Here is a 25,579-nt window from a genome sequence, read left to right on the forward strand (position 1 = left end):
CGGAACACATTGTACTACTCAAAAGAATTTAAGGGTCAAAAATTTATAACCAAATAAGTTTCAGAGTGTATTAGATTGATGATGTAAACTACACCAAAAATTTAATTTATTGTTCCATATTTACAAAAAAACACAAATAAATGTCACTGTATACAAGAAAGTCACATGACATGCTGTCAAAGTTGAAGGTTGTCAAACATGGATTTTACACATTAGAACATTCATTTAATAGTGTGTGAATCCACCCCTGGCGTGAATACACTCGACACATCATTGCCTCGTGCTGTTGAGCAGACGTCTGAACAACTCTTGGGGAATGGCCTGCCACTCTGCCATAAGAAGTTGACCCAGATCATGAAGGTTGGCCGGAGGGGCATGGTTATCCCGAACTCTCCTGCCTAATTCGTCCCAGGCGTGCTCTATTGGGGCCAAGTTAGGCGAATATGCTGGCCAATCCATCCTGGCGATACCTTGTTGTCTGAGAAAGTCCTTTACCACCCTGGCGCGGTGGGGTCTGGCATTGTCATCCTGCAGAACTGCCCCGCCGCCAATCTGCTGAAGGCCTGGGAGAACCAACGGCCGGATAATCTCATTCAGATAGCGGATTCCATTCAGATTGCCATCCACCACATAGAGGGGGGTCCTGTGGTGGATAAAGATGCCGCCCCACACCATGACGCTGCCACCACCGAACCGGTGACGTTGTCTAACATTAACGTCAGCGAAGTGCTCCCCAGGACGTCTGTAGACACGAACCCGACCGTCGTTGAACTGGAGACTAAACCTGGACTCATCAGTGAACATCACTCGACCCCACTGAACACGTTGCCACCGCAGATGAAGTGTGCACCAGTGACGTCTGGCCGTTCTGTGACGTGGTAGGAGTGGTGGTCGAACAGCCTGGCGACGGCAGCGTAGATTATTGGCTCTCAAACGATTGCGTATGGTTTGATCAGACACTCGAGTTCCAGTCACAGTCCGCAGATTGTCACGTAATCGGCGTGCAGTGGTTGTGCGTTGACGTAGAGCCATATTGGTGATGTAGCGGTCCTCTCTATTTGTAGTGTTTCGGGGTCTTCCCGAACGTGGACGATTTCGAACAGAATTCGTTGCTTGGTACCGTTGCCACAGTCGGCCAATGGACACTCTGACTGACACCAAGTCTCAGAGCAACATTTCTTTTGCCATCCTGAAGCCAAGCAATAGCCCTTCCTCGATCTTCGATAGTTAGTTGAAGTCGTACCATTGTCGAATTTGGAGTGTGCACCGTACACGAACGCAAGCTCCAATTATACGGAAATTCAGCATTGGGAACATGGAATACACGTGCAAAGCGTGCAAAAGAAGCGCTTTGTGAAAAAGCAAGTTATGGGCACTTAGCAGACCTTTCGCTTTCGCCCTAATTTACGTGCAAATGTAAGCATGTTTTCGCCATTAGAACTAGTCGACAGTGTCAATGACAGTGGATTTTAATTCATTTATGGGTTGCTTAGACCCACTTTCGTCAAAATGGAACAATACAATTCGTGACATTATGGTCTAGCTAATATAATTGACATTCAGAAAATAATGTCGAAAATATCGTCTGACCCTTAAATTCTTTTGAGTAGTATATTTACGGTTATATGGAACACATTGTATTTACGGTTATATGGAATACATTGTATTTACAGTTATATGGAACACATTGTATTTACAGTTATATGGAACACATTGTATTTACGGTTATATGGAACACATTGTATTTACGGTTATATATGGTATCAGACATATGGTTAAGGACCACACTTCATGGGCTATTCTTTTCGATTAGCAGCAAGGGATCTTTTATATGCACCATCCCATAGACAGGATAGTACATACCACATCCTTTGATATACCAGTCATCATGGGATCTTTTATATGCACCATCCCCCAGACTAGACAGGATATGGCCGATACTTTGATATACAAGTCTTAGTTCACTGGCTTGAATGGAAAATAGCCCAATGGGCCCACTGACGAGGATTGATCCTAGATCGACCGCGCATCAGGTGAGCCCTTTACCACTAACTATAAGTCCCAATACCCCCCCCCCCCCCATTTAACTAACTCATAAGATAAAAGTTGTCAAATGGCCATTCATATAGTATTCTCCATTTCTATAAAGGATGCCCTACTGCTAGGTGCAAGAACAAACACACATCATGGCATCAATATATTTCTATAAAGGATGCCCTTCTGCTAGGTGCAAGAACAAACACACATCATGGCATCAATATATTTCTATAAAGGATGCCCTTCTGCTAGGTGCAAGAACAAACACACATCATGGCATCAATATATTTCTATAAAGGATGCCCTTCTGCTAGGTGCAAGAACAAACACACATCATGGCATCAATATATTTCTATAAAGGATGCCCTACTGCTGTATGCAAGAACAAACACATCATGGCATCAATATATTTCTATAAAGGATGCCCTACTGCTGTATGCAAGAACAAACACACATCATGGCATCAATATATTTCTATAAAGGATGATGCCCTACTGCTAGGTGCAAGAACAAACACACATCATGGCATCAATATATTTCTATAAAGGATGCCCTACTGCTAGGTGCAAGAACAAACATACATCATGGCATCAATATATTTCTATAAAGGATGCCCTTCTGCTAGGTGCAAGAACAAACACACATCATGGCATCAATATATTTCTATAAAGGACGCCCTTCTGCTAGGTGCAAGAACAAACACACATCATGGCATCAATATATTTCTATAAAGGACGCCCTTCTGCTAGGTGCAAGAACAAACACACATCATGGCATCAATATATTTCTATAAAGGACGCCCTTCTGCTAGGTGCAAGAACAAACACACATCATGGCATCAATATATTTCTATAAAGGACGCCCTTCTGCTAGGTGCAAGAACAAACACACATCATGGCATCAATATATTTCTATAAAGGACGCCCTTCTGCTAGGTGCAAGAACAAACAAACATCATGGCATCAATATATTTCTATAAAGGACGCCCTTCTGCTGTATGCAAGAACAAACACACATCATGGCATCAATATATTTCCATAAAGGATGCCCTACTGCTAGGTGCAAGAACAAACACACATCATGGCATCAATATATTTCTATAAAGGATGCCCTACTGCTGTATGCAAGAACAAACACATCATGGCATCAATATATTTCTATAAAGGATGCCCTACTGCTGTATGCAAGAACAAACACACATCATGGCATCAATATATTTCTATAAAGGATGATGCCCTACTGCTAGGTGCAAGAACAAACACACATCATGGCATCAATATATTTCTATAAAGGATGCCCTTCTGCTAGGTGCAAGAACAAACACACATCATGGCATCAATATATTTCTATAAAGGACGCCCTTCTGCTAGGTGCAAGAACAAACACACATCATGGCATCAATATATTTCTATAAAGGACGCCCTTCTGCTAGGTGCAAGAACAAACACACATCATGGCATCAATATATTTCTATAAAGGACGCCCTTCTGCTAGGTGCAAGAACAAACACACATCATGGCATCAATATATTTCTATAAAGGATGCCCTTCTGCTAGGTGCAAGAACAAACACACATCATGGCATCAATATATTTCTATAAAGGACGCCCTTCTGCTAGGTGCAAGAACAAACAAACATCATGGCATCAATATATTTCTATAAAGAACGCCCTTCTGCTGTATGCAAGAACAAACACACATCATGGCATCAATATATTTCCATAAAGGATGCCCTACTGCTAGGTGCAAGAACAAACACACATCATGGCATCAATATATTTCTATAAAGGACGCCCTACTGCTAGGCGCAAGAACAAACACACATCATGGCATCAATATATTTCCATAAAGGATGCCCTACTGCTAGGTGCAAGAACAAACACACATCATGGCATCAATATATTTCCATAAAGGATGCCCTACTGCTGTATGCAAGAACAAACACACATCATGGCATCAATATATTTCTATAAAGGATGCCCTACTGCTATATACAAGAACAAACACACATCATGGCATCAATATATTTCTATAAAGGATGCCCTACTGCTAGTTGCAAGAACAAACACACATCATGGCATCAATATATTTCTATAAAGGATGCCCTACTGCTGTATGCAAGAACAAACACACATCATGGCATCAATATATTTCTATAAAGGATGCCCTACTGCTAGTTGCAAGAACAAACACACATCATGGCATCAATATATTTCTATAAAGGACGCCCTTCTGCTAGTTGCAAGAACAAACACACATCATGGCATCAATATATTTCTATAAAGGATGCCCTACTGCTGTATGCAAGAACAAACACATCATGGCATCAATATATTTCTATAAAGGATGCCCTACTGCTATATACAAGAACAAACACACATCATGGCATCAATATATTTCTATAAAGGACGCCCTTCTGCTGTATGCAAGAACAAACACACATCATGGCATCAATATATTTCTATAAAGGATGCCCTACTGCTAGGTGCAAGAACAAACACACATCATGGCATCAATATATTTCTATAAAGGATGCCCTACTGCTATATACAAGAACAAACACAAATCATGGCATCAATATATTTCTATAAAGGATGCCCTACTGCTAGGTGCAAGAACAAACACACATCATGGCATCAATATATTTCCATAAAGGATGCCCTACTGCTAGGTGCAAGAACAAACACACATCATGGCATCAATATATTTCCATAAAGGATGCCCTACTGCTGTATGCAAGAACAAACACACATCATGGCATCAATATATTTCTATAAAGGATGCCCTACTGCTAGGTGCAAGAACAAACACACATCATGGCATCAATATATTTCTATAAAGGATGCCCTACTGCTAGTTGCAAGAACAAACACATATCATGGCATCAATATATTTCTATAAAGGATGCCCTTCTGCTAGGTGCAAGAACAAACACACATCATGGCATCAATATATTTCTATAAAGGATGCCCTACTGCTAGTTGCAAGAACAAACACATATCATGGCATCAATATATTTCTATAAAGGATGCCCTACTGCTGTATGCAAGAACAAACACATCATGGCATCAATATATTTCTATAAAGGATGCCCTACTGCTGTATGCAAGAACAAACACACATCATGGCATCAATATATTTCTATAAAGGATGATGCCCTACTGCTAGGTGCAAGAACAAACACACATCATGGCATCAATATATTTCTATAAAGGACGCCCTTCTGCTAGGTGCAAGAACAAACACACATCATGGCATCAATATATTTCTATAAAGGACGCCCTTCTGCTAGGTGCAAGAACAAACACACATCATGGCATCAATATATTTCTATAAAGGACGCCCTTCTGCTAGGTGCAAGAACAAACAAACATCATGGCATCAATATATTTCTATAAAGGACGCCCTTCTGCTGTATGCAAGAACAAACACACATCATGGCATCAATATATTTCCATAAAGGATGCCCTACTGCTAGGTGCAAGAACAAACACACATCATGGCATCAATATATTTCTATAAAGGACGCCCTACTGCTAGGCGCAAGAACAAACACACATCATGGCATCAATATATTTCTATAAAGGATGCCCTACTGCTGTATGCAAGAACAAACACACATCATGGCATCAATATGTTTCTATAAAGGATGATGCCCTACTGCTAGGTGCAAGAACAAACACACATCATGGCATCAATATATTTCTATAAAGGATGCCCTACTGCTGTATGCAAGAACAAACACATCATGGCATCAATATATTTCTATAAAGGATGCCCTACTGCTATATACAAGAACAAACACACATCATGGCATCAATATATTTCTATAAAGGATGCCCTACTGCTAGGTGCAAGAACAAACACACATCATGGCATCAATATATTTCTATAAAGGATGCCCTACTGCTATATACAAGAACAAACACAAATCATGGCATCAATATATTTCTATAAAGGATGCCCTACTGCTAGGTGCAAGAACAAACACACATCATGGCATCAATATATTTCCATAAAGGATGCCCTACTGCTAGGTGCAAGAACAAACACACATCATGGCATCAATATATTTCCATAAAGGATGCCCTACTGCTGTATGCAAGAACAAACACACATCATGGCATCAATATATTTCTATAAAGGATGCCCTACTGCTAGGTGCAAGAACAAACACACATCATGGCATCAATATATTTCCATAAAGTATGCCCTACTGCTAGGTGCAAGAACAAACACACATCATGGCATCAATATATTTCCATAAAGGATGCCCTACTGCTGTATGCAAGAACAAACACACATCATGGCATCAATATATTTCTATAAAGGATGCCCTACTGCTATATACAAGAACAAACACACATCATGGCATCAATATATTTCTATAAAGGATGCCCTACTGCTAGGTGCAAGAACAAACACACATCATGGCATCAATATATTTCTATAAAGGATGCCCTACTGCTAGGTGCAAGAACAAACACACATCATGGCATCAATATATTTCTATAAAGGATGCCCTACTGCTAGTTGCAAGAACAAACACACATCATGGCATCAATATATTTCTATAAAGGATGCCCTACTGCTGTATGCAAGAACAAACACATATCATGGCATCAATATATTTCCATAAAGGATGCCCTACTGCTAGGTGCAAGAACAAACACACATCATGGCATCAATATATTTCCATAAAGGATGCCCTACTACTAGTTGCAAGAACAAACATACATCATGGCATCAATATATTTCTATAAAGGATGCCCTACTGCTAGGTGAAAGAACAAACACACATCATGGCATCAATATATTTCCCCTTTAACAGATCCATCCATCTGCCCATCCATTTATTGATCCATCCATCGGTCCATCCATTTATTGATCTATCCATCTGCCCATCCATTTGTTGATCTACCCATCTGCCCATCCATTTATTGATCCATCCATCTGCCCATCCATTTATTGATCCATCCATCTGCCCATCCATATATTGATCCATCCATCTGCCCATCCATTTATAGATCTGTCCATCTGCCCATCCATTTATTGATCCATCCATCCGTCCATCCATTTATTGATCTATCCATCTGCCCATCCATTTGTTGATCTACCCATCTGCCCATCCATTTATTGATCCATCCATCTGCCCATCCATTTATTGATCCATCCATCTGCCCATCCATATATTGATCCATCCATCTGCCCATCCATTTATAGATCTGTCCATCTGCCCATCCATTTATTGATCCATCCATCTGCCCATCCATATATTGATCCATCCATCTGTCCATTCATTTATAGATCCATCCATCCATCTGCCCATCCATTTATTGATCCATCCATCTGTCCATTCATTTATAGATCCATCCATCTGCCCATCCATTTATTGATCCATCCATCTGCCCATTCATTTATTGATCCATCCATCTGACCATCCATTTATTGATCCATCCATCTGCCCATCCATTTATTGATCTATCCATCTGGCCATCCATTTATTGATCCATCCATCCGTCCATCCATTTATTGATCTATCCATCTGCCCATCCATTTGTTGATCTACCCATCTGCCCATCTATTTATTGATCCATCCATCTGCCCATCCATTTATTGATCCATCCATCTGCCCATCCATATATTGATCCATCCATCTGCCCATCCATTTATAGATCTGTCCATCTGCCCATCCATTTATTGATCCATCCATCTGCCCATCCATATATTGATCCATCCATCTGTCCATTCATTTATAGATCCATCCATCCATCTGCCCATCCATTTATTGATCCATCCATCTGTCCATTCATTTATAGATCCATCCATCTGCCCATCCATTTATTGATCCATCCATCTGCCCATTCATTTATTGATCCATCCATCTGACCATCCATTTATTGATCCATCCATCTGCCCATCCATTTATTGATCTATCCATCTGGCCATCCATTTATTGATCCATCCATCCAATGATCCATCGTCCCATCCATCAATAGTGACCCATATCCTGTATCATCCATCCACCCATCCATCTGCCCATCCATCCATCCATCCATCAATAGTCACCTATGTCATGTGTCATCTATGCATTCTATTTAATACGCGAAATGTGTCTCAGATGTAGACATAAAAACTGTGATATATCGACTTACATTAAGAAATAATATTTTATTTATATTAATTCATTCTAGAAACATTTGTCACACACGTGTGATGCCAGATATAAGCATAACTCTTGGATCTAACACACAGCTGAACGAAAGAAACGACTCCAATCCACAAATCAGGACTTACAACAAAATGTCAATGTTAAATAAAGAAAAAAAAGAGGATAAATTATGAATTAAAGACATTTATTTTGTGAAGTCTCACCAACAAACCAATTAATTCTGGGTATTTTTCTACACATAATAATAAACTGGTAGGGCAGTGACCCCAGTATTCGACCAGTATATTAAATTAATTACCGTATGCGTTTAAACTGAATAGTATATAGATTTTCCCAAAGTATTTCGAACATAGACAATCCACTTCACGGTTTTTTTCAGACCCTGATTATATTTACATCTACATGACTGTATTTATAAATGTACACGTATGTGACCAGTAAAATTTATATCAAATAATTTCTTTTACTACGACATGTATGTTTAAATGTATTATAGGGTTGTAAAATCAGGTCAGGTCATAGGGTTTTACGTGCACATTCAGAACTAGCTGTTGTAGCGCACGCCTGTCATGGGCACAAGAGCCGGCCTTGACAGGAAAGGTGGGGGGGGGGGAGAGAGAGAGGAGGGACCGCCTGCACTGGCAGGTGCAAGGGAGCACCAGCAGCCCGACCAAGTCGGTAGCAGGCAGGGGGGTGGGGGGGGGGGGGGGGGTGTGGTGGTGGTGCTATGTAAAACCAACAAACATTCTGAGAGTACTGATGAAGTAATACATGTCCCTTACTAGGCCACACAAATCTCCTAAGTTAAAGGGCCATAACTCTGTCAAACGTGGATAAAGTCTGTTTTATCAGTTATGTACCTTGAATAAATGACTAATAAATTTAAACTTTTTTCTCTATGAAGGAAGGAAGGGTTTTATGTAACGACACACTCAACACATTTTATTTACGGTTATATGGCGTCAGACATATGGTTAAGGACCACACAGATATTGCGTTAGGAAACCCGCTGTTGCCACTTCGTGGACTACTCTTTTCGATTAGCAGCAAGGGATCTTTTATATGCACCATCCCAGACAGGATAGTACATACCACAGCCTTTGGTACACCAGTTGTGGAACACTGGAAGGAACGAGAAATAGCCCAATGAATCCACCGACGGGGATAGATCCTAGACCGACCATGCATCAAGCGAGCGCTGTACCACGGGGCTATGTGGGGAAGATTGACAGACAGAAAGACAGCCTTACAAAGACCCTGTAAGACTAAAGACATTCCGATTTTGGTGTTCTCGCAGTATGATTCGATCGCATGTGACAAGTCATTGCAACTACATATAACTGCATAATGATGACACCACTCATATTCAATATCTGCCAGTAGTTAACAATATATCATTATAATATTTGTTCTTCTTACACAGCCCTTGGAGAGAACACCATGTGTTATTCATGATCACACATACTTGTTAACACATGTACATGTATTAAGACATACGATTGGCTGTTCCTAGGTGATGACCAGATCACCAATATCTGCCAGTAGTTAACAATATATCATTATAATATTTGTTCTTCTTACACAGCCCTTGGAGAGAACACCATGTGTTATTCATGATTACACATACTTGTTAACACATGTACATGTATTAAGACATACGATTGGCTGTTCCTAGGTGATGACCAGATCACCAATATCTGCCAGTAGTTAACAATATATCATTATAATATTTGTTCTTCTTACACAGCCCTTGGAGAGAACACCATGTGTTATTCATGATTACACATACTTGTTAACACATGTACATGTATTAAGACATACGATTGGCTGTTCCTAGGTGATGACCAGATCACCAATATCTGCCAGTAGTTAACAATATATCATTATAATATTTGTTCTTCTTACACAGCCCTTGGAGAGAACACCATGTGTTATTCATGATTACACATACTTGTTAACACATGTACATGTATTAAGACATACGATTGGCTGTTCCTAGGTGATGACCAGATCACCAATATCTGCCAGTAGTTAACAATATATCATTATAATATTTGTTCTTCTTACACAGCCCTTGGAGAGAACACCATGTGTTATTCATGATTACACATACTTGTTAACACATGTACATGTATTAAGACATACGATTGGCTGCTCCTAGGTGATGACCAGATCACCAATATCTGCCAGTAGTTAACAATATATCATTATAATATTTGTTCTTCTTACACAGCCCTTGGAGAGAACACCATGTGTTATTCATGATCACACATACTTGTTAACACATGTACATGTATTAAGACATACGATTGGCTGTTCCTAGGTGATGACCAGATCACCAATATCTGCCAGTAGTTAACAATATATCATTATAATATTTGTTCTTCTTACACAGCCCTTGGAGAGAACACCATGTGTTATTCATGATCACACATACTTGTTAACACATGTACATGTATTAAGATATACGATTGGCTGTTCCTAGGTGATGACCAGATCACCAATATCTGCCAGTAGTTAACAATATATCATTATAATATTTGTTCTTCTTACACAGCCCTTGGAGAGAACACCATGTGTTATTCATGATCACACATACTTGTTAACACATGTACATGTATTAAGACATACGATTGGCTGTTCCTAGGTGATGACCAGATCACCAATATCTGCCAGTAGTTAACAATATATCATTATAATATTTGTTCTTCTTACACAGCCCTTGGAGAGAACACCATGTGTTATTCATGATCACACATACTTGTTAACACATGTACATGTATTAAGACATACGATTGGCTGTTCCTAGGTGATGACCAGATCACCAATATCTGCCAGTAGTTAACAATATATCATTATAATATTTGTTCTTCTTACACAGCCCTTGGAGAGAACACCATGTGTTATTCATGATCACACATACTTGTTAACACATGTACATGTATTAAGACATACGATTGGCTGCTCCTAGGTGATGATCAGATCACCAATGCCATATATCCAATAAAAAACCAACGTGATGCAAATCGATTAGACTGTGATGTGGTTAACCTGACAAATATGTGTCTGTGATGTGTAAATCAGGAACAAGTGCAACAGCTGTAAATCACTTTTACTATAGTTTTAGTTGAAAAAGATGTTAAAATTTGCTTACAACCTGGTTTTTGAGGATATGTAAGAAATAGAATAATACATTCGTGTCCGTTAGATACCATTTCTCTCACAACTCTTTGTTTAAAAACGTATCAAACTCACTTTTGCTCGTTAGATACATTTTCAAACAGCTCATTGTGAAATAAATTGTATCTTAGCGGCCACTAATGTATTATTCTCTACACAAAAGACGTGTACTGCATACAGCAAAATAACCTCTCTTAACGGCCCCTCATGTATTATTCTCTCTGTAAATTTCGACAAATCCACTAGCCCACAGTCCCGGCTAGTGAAGTTTTGGTCTGGGCTAAATGAAAATTATCAACTGTATTACAAATAAATTAAACTGTATTACTACAACACATAGGACACTAACCAAAGCTTCTGTGAGGGCTAGTAACTTTCTCAAACACTTGTTCAACACTGTTCTCAATCATGTTTATTTGCTGCAAAAGTCAATGTCAAAAAAGAGCCAATTAATTGGCAGGATCAGAATTGACACTGGTGGGCCGTTTCACTCACAGCAATATATATATATATATATATATATATATATATATATATATATATATATATATTTTAATTGCTGTTGGTGACAATTTCTTACATTCATGCCCTGTAACATCACAGTTAGAAATTGAATTGTATCTCTATATTCAAAAAGGAAGGTCTGCTATTTCCTATATGCGTTTGTATTTTGTTTTACCAGATTCTCAGGAAAACATTTGTTTATGCAGAGTTGCAACATAAAATTTTAGTAATGCAAAGACTGCATGTGGAATCCATTAATTTGTACATGTACTTATTTATTACAAATAAATTAAAGGTACTATCCTGAGTTTGATGCAGTTATATTAAAATATTGCCAACAGATTTCTCAATGATTATAATTACAAATTAACCTTCTGACTACTGCAGGCAAAAAGTCACGCCAGTCGACATACTGTACACTGTATACAGTGCATTCATCAATTCATATTTCACGCCAGTCGACATACTGTACACTGTATACAGTGCATTCATCAATTCATATTTCACGCCAGTCGACATACTGTACACTGTATACAGTGCATTCATCAATTCATATTTCTCACCGTTTTGCATATGGCACTCACTGAATATATAGAGGTTATTACCAGTGTTTTTCGGTATCATCAATATCATATATTAGGAATAAAAATTGTATTATGCGAGCCTTTGGCGAGCATAATACATTATTTTTATTCCTAATATATGATATTGACGATACGGAAATTTTCAAGAGGGTAATAATCTCTTTATCATATAAGCTCAAGCTTAATACAACGTGTTTTTGTAAACTGTACATGCAACTTTAATTCCAGTCCGCCATTACTAGATATTCAAATGACGTAAGAATATGTGGCGCGGTGTATTTTTGAATGGAAATGACATCAAACTCAAATGACGTTATTTTGGATGTCCTTACATCAAAATAAAGTTATGCCTAACGTTTTTTGTTTTCTGAACGCTGGACAGCTTTCAGTGTCAAATTGCCATTGAAATGTTTTTATTTGATGACTATGAATGCATACGTCAATCATGGAGTGTCACCCAAGTATGTTTGCTTAAATGTCAATAAACCTAGTGCCGAGACATCGACTAATTTACATCTAATTTGCAAAGTTATCAAATTCTCAAAGCATGTGATCTGAAAAATATCACATACTTTGACTGCACTGAAAATGTAAGATATTATATGATAAAATGATATATCAACTGAAAATATATTACTTTATAATATATAGCCTTATTTTGTTTTGTTTTTTTCAATGGAAAATACCTGGGAATTTTGAGTTGAAAAAGTGGTTTTCAGCAAGTGTTTTCGCTTGACAATAATGGCGGCACGTCACAGTCATTTTCAGGGATCGAAAGCCGATTGTGACAGCTAATTTGATAATAAAATTTGATCGTGTTATCAACAATGAAAATCATGAAATATTGGATATGAATCATAGTTCATTTCCAAAAAAATATTCTGGTCAGGAAAACAGAGTTATTGGGAATAATGGACATAAATACTGGTCCGACATCTGGCCAAAATGTGCTTAAGTAAACACGACTTTTAACAATTTAATGCCACTTACCCCAAAAACTTCAGATTTCCCATCTCGACGGCCATCCCTCTTGTCTGTCTTTGTATCAGGCGATGCTGCAAGGTTGTCAGTCGCCACACAAAACTTGAGCCGATTTTCGTCAACATTCAATCTGAAAATATAATAAAACAAGTTAAAAAAGCATAACGATAAAACACTTTTGTTATTTCGTTTTATTAAACTGACAAACCCTAGTTTTTAAACACTAAGGCATATTTTTTACTATTGTAGCTGTTTTTCATAACTGAACTCATACTTTACTTAGATTTTATTGTTTAGATTATCAATTTCCATACAATCGAAGTGCTTTTGGTCGTCCTGGTGTTTTTAATATCACAAAATGCATTTCTCATATTTTTTAAAAAGCATGTGCATCTGAGAAGTAACAGTTATAGAGTCGAGTGTTAAGTCTATTTTTAGAGGGTATTTCATCATTTTAAAGTCACAGACTCATGTTTCAATCAATTGTAACGTTATCCAAATGTGTTACAGGTTTGTAGATTAAATAAACTTATTGTTAATTTTCACAGGTTGAAACTAGGGTCTGTCCCTTTAAAATTATAGTAATTCGTATTCTTATATAATGAATGTTTACCACCATAAACCCATTTTGGTATTTTCTACTGTCCATACGACTTACTACATTTACACCAATAATATAATAATGCAGCTGAAAAGTTAAAAGTTTATTTTGTTTAATGACACCACTAGAGCACAGTGATTTATTAATTATCGGTTACTGGATGTCAGTCGTTTGGTAATTTTGACATTGTACACATATACTCTTAAGAGTGGAAATCTACAATTTTTTCCATTAGTAGCAAGGGATCTTTTACATTTATTACACCACAGTGGAAGAGATACCCATGTGATATTTATCTTTATTACACCACAGTGGAAGAGATACCCATGTGATATTTATCTTTATTACACCGCAGTGGAAGAGATACCCATGTGATATTTATCTTTATTACACCGCAGTGGAAGAGATACCCATGTGATATTTATCTTTATTACACCGCAGTGGAAGAGATACCCAAGTGATATTTATCTTTATTACACCACAGTGGAAGAGATACCCAAGTGATATTTATCTTTATTACACCGCAGTGGAAGAGATACCCAAGTGATATTTATCTTTATTACACCGCCGTGGAAGAGATACCCATGTGATATTTATCTTTATTACACCGCCGTGGAAGAGATACCCAAGTGATATTTATCTTTATTACACCGCCGTGGAAGAGATACCCAAGTGATATTTATCTTTATTACACCGCAGTGGAAGAGATACCCAAGTGATATTTATCTTTATTACACCGCAGTGGAAGAGATACCCATGTGATATTTATCTTTATTACACCGCAGTGGAAGAGATACCCATGTGATATTTATCTTTATTACACCGCAGTGGAAGAGATACCCATGTGATATTTATCTTTATTACACCGCAGTGGAAGAGATACCCATGTGATATTTATCTTTATTACACCGCAGTGGAAGAGATACCCATGTGATATTTATCGTCTCTTCACACTGTGGAATAAGTCTTTTAAGAGGTCATGACCTCTGATCACAGTGTCACACAGTACAACTCTGCACAGATGTTTTGCAGAAAGTGTGCACATGGTTCTTTTGATTCATATTTTTAAATTGGAAAAATACTTCCTGTCAATTCTTATAATTACTATTTGAAGCATAATTTAACAAAATATATATTTTAATAATTTAGTTTAGCCTTGAATGTTTAAACTACTGTTGATGTAAACATCATTGATAGATGTGTGGTGTGGGAATGGAAAGTTTCATTGATAAATAGGTAAAACAAGCAGCCACAACATGACTTCATTTTGTTAAATGACGTCATTTGGTAAGCAACGTCATTTTCTCAGTCTTTAATCCGTGCATTTTCATGTCTTGCTTAGTTATTTTTCAAGTCATTCTGTGCAATTTTTGTTCATTGATGTGCAGTGTAATATATAAAATACTATACCTGTTCTCATGTGAGACAGTTTATAATATAACGTGTGTTTTTAATCGTACATCACTCGCTTTCACTCGTGATGTACGATTAAAAATACACTTGTTGTAATGTAAACGGTCTCACATGGGAATTCATTTAGTATTCTCTATACACTGTCCCACAGACAGGATAGTACATACCATGGCTGTTGATAGTTAGGTCTGGCCCTATATGCATGTACATGTAGTAAATGTGTATGTTACATTAGTCAGTATCAGCAGTTGTTAAAAGTAAATGTCACAACGGACTAGTCCATGAAGCCTGCGATATGTGCTGTCCTGTCAATGGAAACGTACGTGCATTACAAATTATTAAACATGGAAGTTTACATTTAAAAATTCATTCGCCATCGGTCCCTACTAGTTAATTTTTGGTCTGTGCTAGTAGAATAGAAAGTTTGACCCGTACCCATCTATATCAATGGCTCTAAAGTCTAACCCTATCCCTAAAACTACCCTAACCATTGAAGGGGGGGGGGGGGGGGGTTACCAGGGCCGTTGCTAGTGCGGGGGAGAGGGGGGGGATCCGGAAAATATAGAAACTTAAAGAAAATTCTCTTCTTAACCGTTTAAGGAGTTTTAGACTATTAACTACTCAGTTGCCCCCCCCCCCCCCCCCACACACACACACACACACACAAATCCTAACTATGGCCCTGGGTACGGGTCGAACTCATACCGAAATTATTATGAACTTCTCAAAGAATTGACCATAACTACTAAATGTCAACTGTCATAAACCTATTATTGGACTTATGACACCCTATCATAAATCTACAATAAAATAAAATAATTGTTATTACATCGTACAGAGAGATTTGAATCAAAATTTGATACAAAAAGACTACTTTCTTGCACCGTTCAAACGTTAATGGGGCATCCCGTATTACAGCGCCCTCATGCGGGGAAACCCCAGCGGTTCCTCTCTTTGCAAATTCCTCCTACCAATGAGTTAGCTCTACATAAACATTCTTTCCTTTTAACTGATTTTCGTGCTTATATCCTATACGGTTCAAACACGCTGTCCTGGGCACACACACCTCAGCTATCTGGGCTGTCTGTCCAGGACAGTAAGTTAGGGGTTAGTTTGTTAGTTGTTAGTAAGAAGAGGATGTAGTGGTCTTACACCTACCCGTTGAGTCATTAAAACTCAATCTGTCTGGGAGCCGGTACCGGGCTGCAAACCCTGTACCTACCAGCCGTATGTCTGATGACTTAACCACGACACCACCGAGGCCGGTACAAACATTCTAATATTTTTCGTGTTCTTTACTAAGAACGATATAACACCACTTGTTTGTTCTCAAATGCACTCTACTTTATTGTTGTTTTATTTCGCATACAATGTATTTTTACCCAAATGCCAGAACAGCCAATTAAACTTGTGCCCGATTCTTTTGTATATACAATAAAATATGTTTTTAATCGAACGAAAAAAGACATTAGATGTAACAGTGAACCTGCTAAAATAATTATTTCACACTGCTAGTCTCATCTCATTAAAAGTTAATTTGTTTGTTTAACGACATCACTAGAGCACATTGATTAATTAATCATCAGCTATTGGATGTGAAACATTTGGTAATTCTCACCCGTAGTCATCAGAGGAAACCCGCTACATTTTTCTAAATGCAGCAAGGGATCTTTTATATGCACTTTCTCCACAGACAGGAAAGCACATACCACGGCCTTTGTCCAGATGTGGTGCACTAGATGGAACGAGAAAAACCCAAATCAACTGAATGGATCCACCGAGGTGGTTCGATCCTGCGACGCAAGAACCTGAAGCGAGCAGTCAACCAACTGAGCTAAATCCCGTCCCCTCAGTTCATTAATGCTGGGAATGTGCTGCCTTGGGTCGGCATGTAGCTCTCGTAGACCCCGAGGAAGGCCTATCGGCAGTGTATACATACTGGCATGCATATGGTCCTAGGATCAGTCCCACGCGGTGGAGATCTTGGATTAGTTCACTCTAAATGAAATTGCTTGGAGCAAGGGGTTCGATAGCTCGAGTTACCTCCAGCCCCCCCCCCTCTCCCCCCCCCCTCCCCGTTTATTGATGTTGATATGTAGGGGAAGGCTAGAGGAAACTCTATGTAATGCTTTGGCAATCGTCGACAACCAAATGATCGCAAGCTATTGTGTCTAAAATACACATTGTTTCCTAAATGAGATGTCACAGTTTTAGTTTGATTATTTTCGAGTCCAGTCGTGACATTAAACTTCCATCATGTTAACCAGTACAAACGCTACAAGAAGAAAGGAAATGTTTTATTTAACGACGCACTCAACACATTTTTATGTACGGTTATATGGCGTCGGACATATGATTAAGGACCACACAGATAGTAAGAGAGGAAACCCGCTGTCGCCACTTCATGGGCTACTCTTTTCGATTAGCAGCAATGGATCTTTTGTATGCATCACCCCACAGACACATACCACGGCCTTTGATATACCAGTCGTGGTGCACTGACTGGAGCGAGAAATAGCCCAATGAGCCCACCGACGGGGATCGATCCCAGACCGACCGCGCATCAAGCAAACACTTTACCACTCTACACGAATAAACCCGACGTCTCTATGCGAAACGTGTCTGCGCTGTACTTCCCCTACATATCAATATCAATAAGGGGAGGGCTGGAGATGACTTGAGCTAGGGGTTCGACCCCCAATCCCCTTTCTGGTGCATCAAAGGCTGTTATGTCATGTTGTTTGAAACTACATTATATATACGAGTCCATGCTACGTTGACTGCTTCACGGTCTGTCGCTCTGTCTGTCTGTCTGTCTGTCAGCGCGAGACGTAGCGCGGTCGGTCTAGGATCGATCCCAGTTGGTGGACCCATTGTACTACGTCACAATTACCAAATATTTGACATCCAATAGCCGATGATTAATAAATCAATGTGCTCCAGTGGTGTCGTTAAACAAAACAAAGTTTTAGCTATGTCTGTCCTTCCCTCTTCCGTCTCTCTCCCACCCCCTTATCTCTCCCTATATCCCCCTCCCCCTCTTCTCCACCCTCTCTCTCTCTCTCTCTCTCTCTCTCTCTCTCTCTCTCTCTCTCTCTCTCTCTCTCTCTCTCAGATCCAGAAATCCATGGTGTGTGTGTGTGTGTGTGTGTGTGTGTGTTGGGGGGGGGGGGGGGCAATGACATGAGGCTGTATGCCAAGGGAACTTTGTGGGAGGTTTGAAGGGGGATGGAAATTAATATATACTGAACAAAAAAAGAAACTTCCGATTTGTACATATAGTATTTGTTGTGTTAAAGAATTCATTGTGTAATGAAATTATATAGGTAGTATTAGCCTTGAGCTGTATTATCAGGATTCATGAATTTTATCGATTATTTTTGCACTGTTAATCGTCGACAACGTGAAATTCAATTTGCACGTGCATGCATGGTTCGACATGTCCCGTGTAGTATTCGGTCAATTTATTTTATTTGTCTTACTGACACTGTTGTCAAGTGAACGAAAACGCTTCGAAATTTGTAAAAAAAATAACGTTTTTTACATTGTAGCATTTTTAGTATGCCAAGAATACCCAATAATTTACGCGAACGAGCGATTGGCATGCTTGATGCTGGCATGTCGACAGACGACGTTGCAAGGCATGTTGGGAGTTGTAGTCGAGCGATACGAAATCTTCGCGTAAGATTTCGAATGACAGGAAGCACCAACGACTTGCCACGTCGTGGACGTCCGCGTGTTACAACGCGTGGTCAAGACCGCTATATCATGAACACGCATTTGCGCAATCGATTCCAAACTGCCACTGCTACTGCTGCTAACACACCTGGGCTTCATAATAACCGAATCAGTGGGCAAACTGTTCGTAATCGTCTGCGGGAGAACGGTTTACATGCACGACGTCCTTACGTCGGATGCGTTTTAACGCAACGTCATCGTCTAAATCGTCTTAATTGGGCACGTGTACACACTCGTTTGATACGGCGACGCTGAAATACCGTTCTTTTTTCGGATGAATCCAGATTTTCTTTACAACGTGGTGATGGCAGGGTGCGCGTCTACCGTAGGAGAAATGATCGCTATGCTGACTGTTGTGTTCTTGAACGAGATCGTTTCGGGGGTGGGGGTTCTGTCATGGTCTGGGCAGCCATTGCCCATGGTTATCGTTCACCACTAGTCGTCATTGATGGCAATTTAAATGCTCAACGTTACCGCGATGACATTCTCGCTCATCACGTCATTCCTCTTGAATGTCTGTAGTTAGACGTGTGTAAGACATAAACAGTCTTCGTAACTTCGGCCCGATATGTCAGAATTACCACTGGGTTTGAATGTATGTAGTTAGACGTGTGTAAGACATAAAGAGGCTTCGTAACTTCGGCCCGATATGTCAGAATTACCACTGGGCTTGAATGTCTGTAGTTAGACGTGTGTAAGACATAAACAGTCTTCGTAACTTCGGCCCGATATGTCAGAATTACCACTGGGCTTGAATGTCTGTAGTTAGACGTGTGTAAGACATAAACAGGCATCGTAGCTTCGGCCCGATATGTCAGAATTACCACTGAGCTTGAATGTCTGTAGTTGGACGTGTGTAAGACATAAACAGGCTTCGTAACTTCGGCCCGATATGTCAGAATTACCACTGGGCTTGAATGTCTGTAGTTAGACGTGTGTAAGACATAAACAGTCTTCGTAACTTCGGCCCGATATGTCAGAATTACCCAGGCTTGAATGTATGTAGTTAGACGTGTGTAAGACATAAACAGTCTTCGTAACTTCGGCCCGATATGTCAGAATTACCACTGGGCTTGAATGTCTGTAGTTAGACGTGTGTAAGACATAAAGAGGCATCGTAACTTCGGCCCGATATGTCAGAATTACCACTGGGCTTGCATGTATGTAGTTAGACGTGTGTAAGACATAAACAGGCTTCGTAACTTCGGCCCGATATGTCAGAATTACCACTGGGCTTGAATGTCTGTAGTTAGACGTGTGTAAGACATAAACAGTCTTCGTAACTTCGGCCCGATATGTCAGAATTACCACTGGGCTTGAATGTCTGTAGTTAGACGTGTGTAAGACATAAACAGTCTTCGTAACTTCGGCCCGATATGTCAGAATTACCACTGGGCTTGAATGTATGTAGTTAGACGTGTGTAAGACATAAACAGTCTTCGTAACTTCGGCCCGATATGTCAGAATTACCCAGGCTTGAATGTATGTAGTTAGACGTGTGTAAGACATAAACAGTCTTCGTAACTTCGGCCCGATATGTCAGAATTACCACTGGGCTTGAATGTCTGTAGTTAGACGTGTGTAAGACATAAAGAGGCATCGTAACTTCGGCCCGATATGTCAGAATTACCACTGGGCTTGCATGTATGTAGTTAGACGTGTGTAAGACATAAACAGGCTTCGTAACTTCGGCCCGATATGTCAGAATTACCACTGGGCTTGAATGTCTGTAGTTAGACGTGTGTAAGACATAAACAGTCTTCGTAACTTCGGCCCGATATGTCAGAATTACCACTGGGCTTGAATGTCTGTAGTTAGACGTGTGTAAGACATAAACAGTCTTCGTAACTTCGGCCCGATATGTCAGAATTACCACTGGGCTTGAATGTATGTAGTTAGACGTGTGTAAGACATAAAGAGGCTTCGTAACTTCGGCCCGATATGTCAGAATTACCACTGGGCTTGAATGTCTGTAGTTAGACGTGTGTAAGACATAAACAGTCTTCGTAACTTCGGCCCGATATGTCAGAATTACCACTGGGCTTGAATGTCTGTAGTTAGACGTGTGTAAGACATAAACAGGCATCGTAGCTTCGGCCAGATATGTCAGAATTACCACTGAGCTTGAATGTCTGTAGTTAGACGTGTGTAAGACATAAACAGGCTTCGTAACTTCGGCCCGATATGTCAGAATTACCACTGGGCTTGAATGTCTGTAGTTAGACGTGTGTAAGACATAAACAGTCTTCGTAACTTCGGCCCGATATGTCAGAATTACCACTGGGCTTGAATGTCTGTAGTTAGACGTGTGTAAGACATAAAGAGGCATCGTAACTTCGGCCCGATATGTCAGAATTACCACTGGGCTTGAATGTATGTAGTTAGACGTGTGTAAGACATAAACAGGCTTCGTAACTTCGGCCCGATATGTCAGAATTACCACTGGGCTTGAATGTCTGTAGTTAGACGTGTGTAAGACATAAACAGGCATCGTAACTTCGGCCCGATATGTCAGAATTACCACTGGGCTTGAATGTATGTAGTTAGACGTGTGTAAGACATAAACAGTCTTCGTAACTTCGGCCCGATATGTCAGAATTACCACTGGGCTTGAATGTCTGTAGTTAGACGTGTGTAAGACATAAACAGGCATCGTAACTTCGGCCCGATATGTCAGAATTACCCAGGCTTGAATGTATGTAGTTAGACGTGTGTAAGACATAAAGAGTCTTCGTAACTTCGGCCCGATATGTCAGAATTACCACTGGGCTTGAATGTATGTAGTTAGACGTGTGTAAGACATAAACAGGCATCGTAACTTCGGCCCGATATGTCAGAATTACCACTGGGCTTGAATGTATGTAGTTAGACGTGTGTAAGACATAAACAGGCATCGTAACTTCGGCCCGATATGTCAGAATTACCCAGGCTTGAGTGTATGTAGTTTGACGTGTGTAAGACATAAACAGTCTTCGTAACTTCGGCATCGTAACTTCGGCCCGACTTCGGCCCGATGTCAGAATTACCCAGGCTTGAATGTATGTAGTTAGACGTGTGTAAGACATGAACAGTCTTCGTAACTTCGGCCCGATATGTCAGAATTACCACTGGGCTTGAATGTATGTCAGAATTACCACTGGGCTTGAATGTATGTAGTTAGACGTGTGTAAGACATAAACAGGCATCGTAACTTCGGCCCGATATGTCAGAATTACCCAGGCTTGAATGTATGTAGTTAGACGTGTGTAAGACATGAACAGTCTTCGTAACTTCGGCCCGATATGTCAGAATTACCACTGGGCTTGAATGTATGTCAGAATTACCACTGGGCTTGAATGTATGTAGTTAGACGTGTGTAAGACATAAACAGGCATCGTAACTTCGGCCCGATATGTCAGAATTACCACTGGGCTTGAATGTCTGTAGTTAGACGTGCGTAAGACATAAACAGGCATCGTAACTTCGGCCCGATATGTCAGAATTACCCAGGCTTGAATGTATGTAGTTAGACGTGTGTAAGACATAAACAGTCTTCGTAACTTCGGCCCGATATGTCAGAATTACCACTGGGCTTGAATGTATGTAGTTAGACGTGTGTAAGACATAAACAGGCATCGTAACTTCGGCCCGACATGTCAGAATTACCACTGGGCTTGAATGTATGTAGTTAGACGTGTGTAAGACATAAACAGGCATCGTAACTTCGGCCCGATATGTTAGAATTACCACTGGGCTTGAAGTTAAGAAGCCTGTTTGTCTTAAACGTGGGTGTTCAAGCAGAGTAAGGGGCGGGATTTAGCTCAGTCGGTCGTGTGCTCGCTTGAGACGCTTGGGTCGCAGGATCGAACCTTCTCAGTGGATCCATTCGGCTGATTGGGTTCCAAGCAGTACACCACAACTAGACAAAGGCTGTGGTATGTGTTTTACTGTCTGTGGAAAATTGCATATAAAAGATCCCTTGCTACATTAGAAAAAAATGTAGCGGGTTTCCTCTGATGACTACGAGTCAGAATTACCAATAGCCAATGATTAATTAATCGATGTGCTCTAGTGGTGTCGTTAAACAAAACAAACTATTAAGCATAGTAAATGTATGTAATTACACGCGTGTGAGTCTGAAACTGGATTCGTAAATTCGGCCCCCAAATGTTTGACATGCAGTAGCTGATGAGTAATAAATCAATGTGCTATAGAGTGCAGTGGTGTTGTTAAAGGGACATTCCTCGAGTGCAGTGGTGTTGTTAAAAGGACATTCCTCAGTTTGCTGCATTTTTTAGCTTGTTATCGACTACAAGAAACCTTTTAACGATTGTAATTAGATATCAAATATATTTTTTTTGCATAAAATATTAATGGATGTATATTAAACGTGTTTCTGATCGTTCTAATATTTGTACTAAGTTAAATTTTATTTTATTTCCTAAAATATCTCTTTTTGTCCTACGTACAAACGTTTTTGAAGACAAAATCCAGTTTGGGCTTCTTACAAATATTAAGACGACTAGAAACACATTGAATATACAGACACTGATATTCTAAACAAGATAACATATTTAATGCGTATTTTTAGACGTTGAAAGATTTGTAAAAAAATTTATTTCGTACGTTTGTAATTATTTGAAGACCAAATCCAGTTTGGGCTTCTTACAAATATTAAGACGACTAGAAACACATTGAATATACAGACACTGATATTCTAAACAAGATAACATATTTAATGCGTATTTTTAGACGTTGAAAGATTTGTAAAAAAAATTATTTCGTACGTTTGTAATTATTTGAAGACCAAATCCAGTTTGGGCTTCTTACAAATATTAAGACGACCAGAAACACATTGAATATACAGACACTGATATTCTAAACAAGAAAATATATTTAATATATAAGTTTAATCGTAGAACTGTTTTATTAGTCGGAAACATTTTACAATGCAGCAAACTCAGGAATGTCCCTTTAAAGAAAACAAACTTTATCTTTAATGTATGTCTTCACGCAAGAACGATTTCTTCGTGACCATGATAATTTCATACTGGACACAGTTTGGTCAAGATCAGATTTCTTCTCCATACACGACTTTGTAAAAGAAGGAGATGAATCGTGTCTGTTTTTAAACAAGGTACATGATCGACTGCATGGTTTTGTCTTACACGCGTTACGATAGGCTTCTTACACTATTGGATGTCGAACATTTGGTAACTCTGACATTACAGTCTTATAGAGAAGAAACCCGCTACTTTTTCCATTAGTAGCATGGGATCTTTTATATGCACCATCCCACAGACTGGATAACACACACCACGGCCTTTGATATACTAGCCGTGGTGCACTGGTAGAAAAGAGAAATAGCGCAATGGACCCACTGTCGGGGATCGATCCCAAACCGACCGCGCATCAGGTGGACGCTTCACCACTGGGCTACGTCCCACTCCTGCATTCTACAAGTAAAGGGGGCGAGCGTAGCTCAGTGGTAAAGCGCTGGCTTGAATCGCGGTCGGTTATAGGATCGATCCCCGTCGGTGAGCCCGTTGGGTTATATTTCGTTGTAACCAGTGCACCACGACTGACATGTGTTATCCTGTCTGTGGGATGGCGCACATACAATCTCATGTGTTATCCTGTCTGTGGGATGGCGCACATACAATATCATTTGCCACTAATGGAAATATGTAGCGGGTTTCCTCTCTAAGACTATATGTCAGAATTACCAGATCCAATAGCCGATGATTAATAAATCAATGTGCGCTAGTGGTGTCGTTAAACAAAACACACTTTACTTTACTTCTGCAAGTAAAATTAATTATGACAGTTTTTAAATGCACTTTTTCCACGATGTATAATTTCTGTGTGCATGTGTGTACACTGAATGTGAATATTGTATGTCAAAAGAAATTATACACTTTTTTAAATGTCAGATTTTCAAAAATACTTGGTTATATTTTCCAACCAGTGCACCACAACTGGTCAAAGACCGTGGTATGTGCTTTCCTGTCTGTGGGAAAGTGCGTACAAAACATCCCGTGCTGCATTAGGAAAAATGAAGCGACTTTTCTCTGATGACTACGTGTCAGAATTACCAAATGTTTGACATCCAACAGCCGATGATTAATTAAAGTGCTCTAGTAGAGTCTTTAAACAAACAAACTTTTTTGTTTGTTAAATTTCTACACATGTTCTCATATCCTTTGAATAAGATAACCCAACAAAAGATACAGTCAGTGCTACACATGTTGTCATATCCTTTGAATATGATAACCCAACAAAAGATACAGTCAGTGCTACACATGTTGTCATATCCTTTGAATATGATAACCCAACAAAAGATACAGTCAGTGCTACACATGTTGTCATATCCTTTGACTAAGATAACCCA

General features: G+C 39.5%; 1 protein-coding gene across 6 annotated transcripts in view; it reads right to left on the reverse strand.

Moving 5' to 3' along the window:
• The window catches only part of LOC121373794 (NAD(P)H-hydrate epimerase-like), a 318,467-nt gene that overhangs the window by 286,533 nt on the left and 6,355 nt on the right, over positions 1 to 25,579 (reverse strand). For 2 of the 6 annotated variants that reach the window (XM_041500563.1, XM_041500559.1), the window contains exons 1-2: positions 16,301 to 16,420; positions 13,467 to 13,587 (exon numbers count right to left, since the gene is read on the reverse strand). In XM_041500563.1, coding sequence (XP_041356497.1) covers positions 13,467 to 13,582 — 116 coding nt within the window. In that variant the 5' untranslated portion in view covers positions 13,583 to 13,587; positions 16,301 to 16,420. Of the gene's footprint in view, positions 1 to 13,466; positions 13,588 to 16,300; positions 16,421 to 25,579 lie in introns of those variants that run through there. The other 4 variants (XM_041500564.1, XM_041500560.1, XM_041500561.1 and 1 more) reach the window with 2 other exon arrangements.

Source organism: Gigantopelta aegis, chromosome 5 (genome assembly GCF_016097555.1).
Source record: "Gigantopelta aegis isolate Gae_Host chromosome 5, Gae_host_genome, whole genome shotgun sequence".
NCBI lineage: Eukaryota > Metazoa > Mollusca > Gastropoda > Neomphalida > Peltospiridae > Gigantopelta > Gigantopelta aegis.